Source organism: Tachysurus fulvidraco, chromosome 16 (assembly GCF_022655615.1).
Source record: "Tachysurus fulvidraco isolate hzauxx_2018 chromosome 16, HZAU_PFXX_2.0, whole genome shotgun sequence".
Taxonomy (NCBI): domain Eukaryota; kingdom Metazoa; phylum Chordata; class Actinopteri; order Siluriformes; family Bagridae; genus Tachysurus; species Tachysurus fulvidraco.
This window is the reverse complement of record NC_062533.1, coordinates 6,643,529-6,649,568: the sequence shown is the minus strand read 5'-3', so window position 1 is coordinate 6,649,568 and position 6,040 is coordinate 6,643,529. Positions and strand designations below refer to the sequence as shown.

Genomic DNA, 6,040 nt, shown 5'->3' with positions numbered 1-6,040 from the left:
AAATGTTCCCAAGTCAACTTTCTATATGCATCTGACCCTCAGTGATAATTCTATTTTAAGAACTGAATTGACCTAGAGTTAAAAGCTTCACAGAACCCTGAGTAAAATTTCAAAAATATTGTTTTTTGAAAGTCTGGTATTGCAAAATAAACCAGCATGTGATTTATGGGGAAGTTTCTCAACACCATTTTTGTTGATGCGAATAATCCAAAAATGTCACATCATGTGAATTTCTATTCCTCCAATCACTTAGTCCAAGCTGCAGCAGTATTCAGAGGTGCAGGGTTTAATGTTTTTTATTTTTCTGACATACTGTAGTAGGACCAACATGGCTGGGTTCAGATCACCAGTGTTGCTAACTGTAGTCATACTCACTTTTAGGACCTTGGAAGGGACAAGCCAGCCTGGATCCTGTAGGCTTGTGTGTGACCCTTTCCAAGGCCAGAGTGGAACACATGAGCTGGGGGCTAATGGTCTGGTCATCCCTCTGTCTTCTTCTGGACAGGGTCCTGTGGGTCCTGCAGGGCCACCAGGAAAAGCAGGACCTCCTGGCATGCCTGGTCCCAAAGGAGAGGGATGTTTCACAAAAAAACCAGTAGCCTTTTACGCAGCACTGAAGGAAGACTTTGGGAAAGAAGACATTCTGAAGTTCAGTACGGTGATGACAAACTTGGGCGGCCGCTACGATGCCTCTACTGGAACGTTCACCTGCAATGTAGCTGGTGTTTACTACTTCAGTTTCCACATAGTGAAGAACGGACTTAGCCTCAGAGCCGACCTGACGCTCAACGATCACCAGGTAGCCAACAGTTCTATTCTGTTTCCTACTTTGCAATGGATGTCATGCTATAATATTATTTCGGTTAGCTGATCAAATGCTCCTTGACACAATTTGCCTCCACACATCAGACAGGCACCCACTATTTCCATGTTTAAAAACCGACTAAAAATATGTTTTGATTCTCTGGCTTTTGTACAAGCATGGAATTATTATTGCTATTATTATACTATATTATATTATATTAATTATTTATTTATTTATTTCATTATCTGTTTTTTATGGTGCACAACACTTTGTGTCTTCTGTGGCTGTTTCTAAAATGCTTTATAAATAAAGTATTTTAAAAAAAAAGTGACGTGACATACGGCGACCCATACTTAGAATTTGATTTCTGCATTTAACCCATCCAAAGTGCGCACACACAGCAGTGAACACACACACACACCGTGAACACACACCCGGAGCAGTGGGCAGCCATTTATGCTGCGGCACCCGGGGAGCAGTTGGGGGGTTCGGTGCCTTGCTCAAGGGCACCTCAGTCGTGGCCGGCCCGAGACTCGAACCCACAACCTTTGGGTTACGAGTCAGACTCTCTAACCATTAGGCCACGACTGCCAATAACCTTATTATTAAGATATATTATTATACGTAATATTATTAAGTATTATTATTTAAAAAAAATTAAGTATTATTAAATTCCAAATATAGCAGAGTTATTCAAATAATAATAACAAATTAATGTTTTTAAAAAATAATTTTTAGAGTAATGGATTATTAATAAACATATACAATAACCCCTTCAAGAATAAGTGTGAATAATAAATAGAAATTCTTTATTTTTACTTAAAAGAAATACAAGAGATGTCTCTTAATCTAAAATCAGTAACAAACAACTTGAAGTTGACAACTTAAGGTGCGTCCCAAAAGCACATATTCGTGCATTAATCTACACCATTTTGTAGTATAAATAGTGAGTAGTGTGTTCACTACTGAATAAGAAGAAGAAGAAAAAGTGCACTTCAAGTACTTACATAGAGGCAGAAGGGCGGAGCTACCAGGTGCTGATTATTGCTAACTTTTAATTACCCATGTTGCAGTATATATTTTTCAGCATTTTGCAACAATTGTCAACACAAAAAGTCGCTGTATTCTGCTAAAGCTCGCAAGTGTTTGATGTCATTTGCCTTCAAGGAATTGTTTTTCACTAACGACTTCTGGTGATTAAGAGAATTGTAGGGTTCCATTTAACAATGCTCCCAGTTTACAATTCACACACTAAGTGATAGAGTACACAGTGCTTAGTGTAAGTGCATATTATGTCATTTGGGTTGCAGTTTAAAAGAAATTAATCCATGGGCGTAAATCCCGGGGGGGGACGGAGGGGACATGCCCCCCCCCCCCCCCCATCCGAGGATTGTCCCCCCGAAAGAAATTATTTGAAAAATATCGCACTCTCTATTGTGAAATATATATGTATATATACCTAAATAATTGTGTAAGTAGAAAAAAACCCCGCAAAACTGCATTTAGAAACAGTTGAGCCCCCCCTCCCCTTCCTCACAGTGGTTTGACCCACTGCCTGCTTTCCCAGTTCATCTCACCTACTCTGCACACACGAGTCAGGTGTGTGGCTGCGGCTCAGTTAATGTTCAACTCCATTAATTAGGGGATTTTATTCACTTTAAATAAAGCGATTCTCTTTAATGTAGTTGATGCATACTCATTAATAAATTAGTTACGGCAAAAATGCTGATTACCGATGTAAATTTCCATGAATCTGCTATATTAGCGATTAAAATATTACTTATCTAGTTAACGTTAGCTTGTTTACAATAGCGTGTTACATTGTGCACTGTAACTAACACGCCAAAGCCGTCGAGAAAAACTTTGAAAACAACCATAATGACGCAGTCTCCATGCTACAATAATAATGATAAAAGCAAAGTTTTTCACCGTATCTTTATAAGTACAATTAGACTGTATTATTTGTGTCCCCCTTCAGAAATTGCTCATGAGAAATTTTATTTTTATGGGACACCCCCCCATGAAATTTACGCCTATGAATGTAACTATAATAAATCTTCAATGAATGACTTGTTTGTTTGTTTGTTTGTGTGTGTGTGTGTGTGTGTGTGTGTGTGTGTGTGTGTGTGTGTGTGTGTGTGTGTGTGTGTGTGTGTGTGTGTGTAGATTGTGGCGAGTGCAGTGGCAGTAGACGCACTTCATACTGACACGGCCAGTAACAGTGCAGTGTTGGAACTGAAGGATGGCGATCGGGTGTATGTGCGTCTGAACAAGAGTCACAGCACGTTTAAAGACACGCAGAACCTCTTCAGCACCTTTTCAGGCCACTTGCTGTATGAGCTGTGAGACCCATGCTGTTACAGCTTCACCTGTACCAGCTTGATCTCTGAATCTGAAGCACATTCCACGCCTGTGTACAATTACCTCTGCTTTTGTGCTGAGAAGCATTCTATTAAGGACATTTTTCTTTTTCAATGAATAAAAGGAAAGTTCTGTTACCACATTCCAAGACTTTTTATTGCCATAGTAGAATCAGTTTTGCGATTAAGCTACAAGTCTTCGACCTTGTTTGGAACAGGACAGGAACAAACATCACACAAAGACGACGGGGAGAGAAATTTTACATACCTATATGTAATTGCTTCTAAAAGTTTGAAGCTCATGATCAGTTGTATATATTATACAACTATATAATCTATTGTAGATTATAGAACACGTATTTTGGGGAAATGCAAGAAGCACACGATGAAAAATACATCTACACAACGATAAAAGACGAGCCATGACTTCCTCAATAACCAATGCTCAGAGAGGAAGCAACACACACCACTACAGCTTCTGTTGCATTCTACTCCAAAGCGCACTACATATAGATTGCCTCTTAATAGTGTCATCAGTCTTTAAAGATAACAGCAGTTAAGTATGTATGTGCTCTTCTCTGCCTTAATGAGCTCCTCTGAGATTCATGACTTTACACTAAAATAGGGCTTGAACCTGTGTTAATGGAAAAAGCTTATTCATGATACCTCCTTACTCATCTCACCTCCTGACCCATGGCTGTTATCTAGCATACCATGCTCAGTCATTTCACTATGAGCTTTCGGCTAATTCTGGACATAAGGTATTTTTTAAAAAAACAGGACTAAAAAGGAGTTTTTCATCAGAAGATTTTCTTTATCTGTAAACTGCATTTAACTCTCACAGCTATTTGCCTTTTTTATTGCACAACAGGCTCAGTTAAACACCCAAAGAATGCTATCCATGGCAAAAGTCATTGAGAAAAAAAGTAAAACTATAACTATAATAGATGACATTAAAATAAATGGCTAAATGGTATTTATTAAGTAATACCTATTCATATAAACTTTATTTATTATAGTGTAGGTGGACTAAACATATATATGGGGACCACTAACAGGGAGCAGCTGGACAGCAACAATAACATGTTTTATCTAAACTAAAAAAAGTGAATATGGCTTTAACTTATTTTAAAACATTTGCCAGTATGGTTTAATTTTCAATTATTAACGTGCTCGTTTATTTCTAATTGTTTCTAAAGTAACTCATTATAACAAAGATGTGTATGGTGGAAGAGCTAAATCAGGGGTTGTCAACCTGTCACTCATCCGTGAATGCAACCATCCGTGTACTTACAATGAAACATCATATAAAATTAAATGTCATGTTTTTTTTACATATTTAATTGGTGGTTTGCAACTGTATTAGTAATAAATAGCCCAAAAAAACACATTCATTCTGACCAATTACAGTGTCACAGCTATTGCCGAGAAGCTACGTAGCTAGATAACGTTGTCTTCCTTTTTGTGCAGTCAATGTTTAGCAAGAAATAAGGCAATAATATATCATATCCATGCATAAGAGTAAAACAAATGTGGTTTTAAAGCGGCATCTGCTTGTTACTGTATGTCACCAAGCTTTAGTGCTGTCAAAAAGGAATTATTAGGAACACTGTCACACCTACCACTGGAAACTCAATGAGTCATTTCCACAGAGTGAAATACAAGAGAAAAGCATTCAAGAGTTCAAAATTGGTTTTGCAAGTCTGCACTTTTCATAAAACTGAGAGCTAAAGCTTTCAACGAGGCTTTACTCACTGTTAGCTGCTTCCTGACCAGGTTTAAGAAGCCCCTCACTTACGGTTTTAAAAGTAAAGACTGTACCGCTGACATCCTTCACAGACAATAAGTAATGAAGAGGGTGAAGTTATCCAAGGACATTTTGGATCAGATTCTCAAGGATTAACAAATGCTTTTTCACACATTTAAATAATTTAAGTGTTAATTCCTGTATTTTTGCACATGTACTGTAGAATATACAGCATGTACACCGGTCAGTGCTTCTTTTGTGTATTGTCTTGTAGTGTTTTTTTATTGTTTGTTTGCACTGTCTTTCATCCAGCACTGTTTGCACTAGGTTGCACAGATGCATTTTATGTGGCTAGGACTGCCTCCCCACACACAATGGAGGAAATGTCCTGCACCTGGTATTCACCTGTCCTTCCCCAGCTACAGACATGCCTGCTGAAGAGAACTTAGATCGGCAGACAGAACGTGGAAGAAATCACAACTGATGCAGATCTTGCTTCTTACTGTACGCTCCTGGCCAAGTTATATTCAGATGTGACTCCTGCCAAGACTTCCTTCTACAAGTAAAAGCTTGAAGCTTTTGCACAAGACCCTCAACCACCCAGCTCCACCTGCTTCATCCTCCCAGACTGCTGAAGACTTTTCTTATTTTTACACCGAGAAGATTGAGAAAATCTGTCAGACCTTCAGTTCTGCCTCAACTGCACCTACTTTCACAGCCAGGATTCCCCTACTCCTTCATTGTCACATTTCTAAACCGTAGCAGCAGAAGAGATCTTGCAACTCATCCAGTCTTTTAATCCTACCACCTGCCCACTGGATCCACTCCCTTCCTCTATGCTCCAGAACATCTCACAAGATCTTCTGGCCTTCACCATGATCATTAATGTATCCCTAACATCTGGCCATGTACCAACTACTTTCAAGAGAGCAAGAGTTATTCCTATCCTGAAGAAACCTGCTCTAGATCCATCAGATGTCAATAACTACAGACTGGTACCACTTCTCTCTTTTCTTTCAAAAATTCTTGAAGGCATTGTGTAAAATCAACTGTCTATCTCTCACAGAACATCCTCCAAGATCCCAAACAGTCTGCCCTTTAAAGCATCTACCAGCACTGCTCCACAGG

The 6,040-nt window shown here is 38.8% G+C and overlaps 1 protein-coding gene across 1 annotated transcript; it reads left to right on the top strand.

The window, feature by feature from the left end:
* The first annotated feature begins 249 nt into the window (after positions 1–249).
* On the top strand, positions 250–3,308 carry si:dkey-5n18.1 (uncharacterized protein LOC570444 homolog). Its single transcript, XM_027179591.2, has 2 exons — positions 250–799; positions 2,972–3,308. The coding sequence occupies exons 1-2, from the start codon at positions 290–292 to the stop codon at positions 3,149–3,151; spliced, it is 690 nt and encodes a 229-aa protein (XP_027035392.1). The 5' UTR covers positions 250–289; the 3' UTR covers positions 3,152–3,308.
* The last annotated feature ends 2,732 nt before the right edge of the window (positions 3,309–6,040 follow it).

Bases quoted from the DNA above. Each gene is read 5' to 3' on its own strand.
- si:dkey-5n18.1 (XM_027179591.2), top strand. From the start codon at position 290: ATGTTTTTTATTTTTCTGACATACTGTAGTAGGACCAACATGGCTGGG. The intron at 800-2,971 runs GTAGCCAACAGT...GTGTGTGTGTAG, and splicing joins TGACGCTCAACGATCACCAG to ATTGTGGCGAGTGCAGTGGC.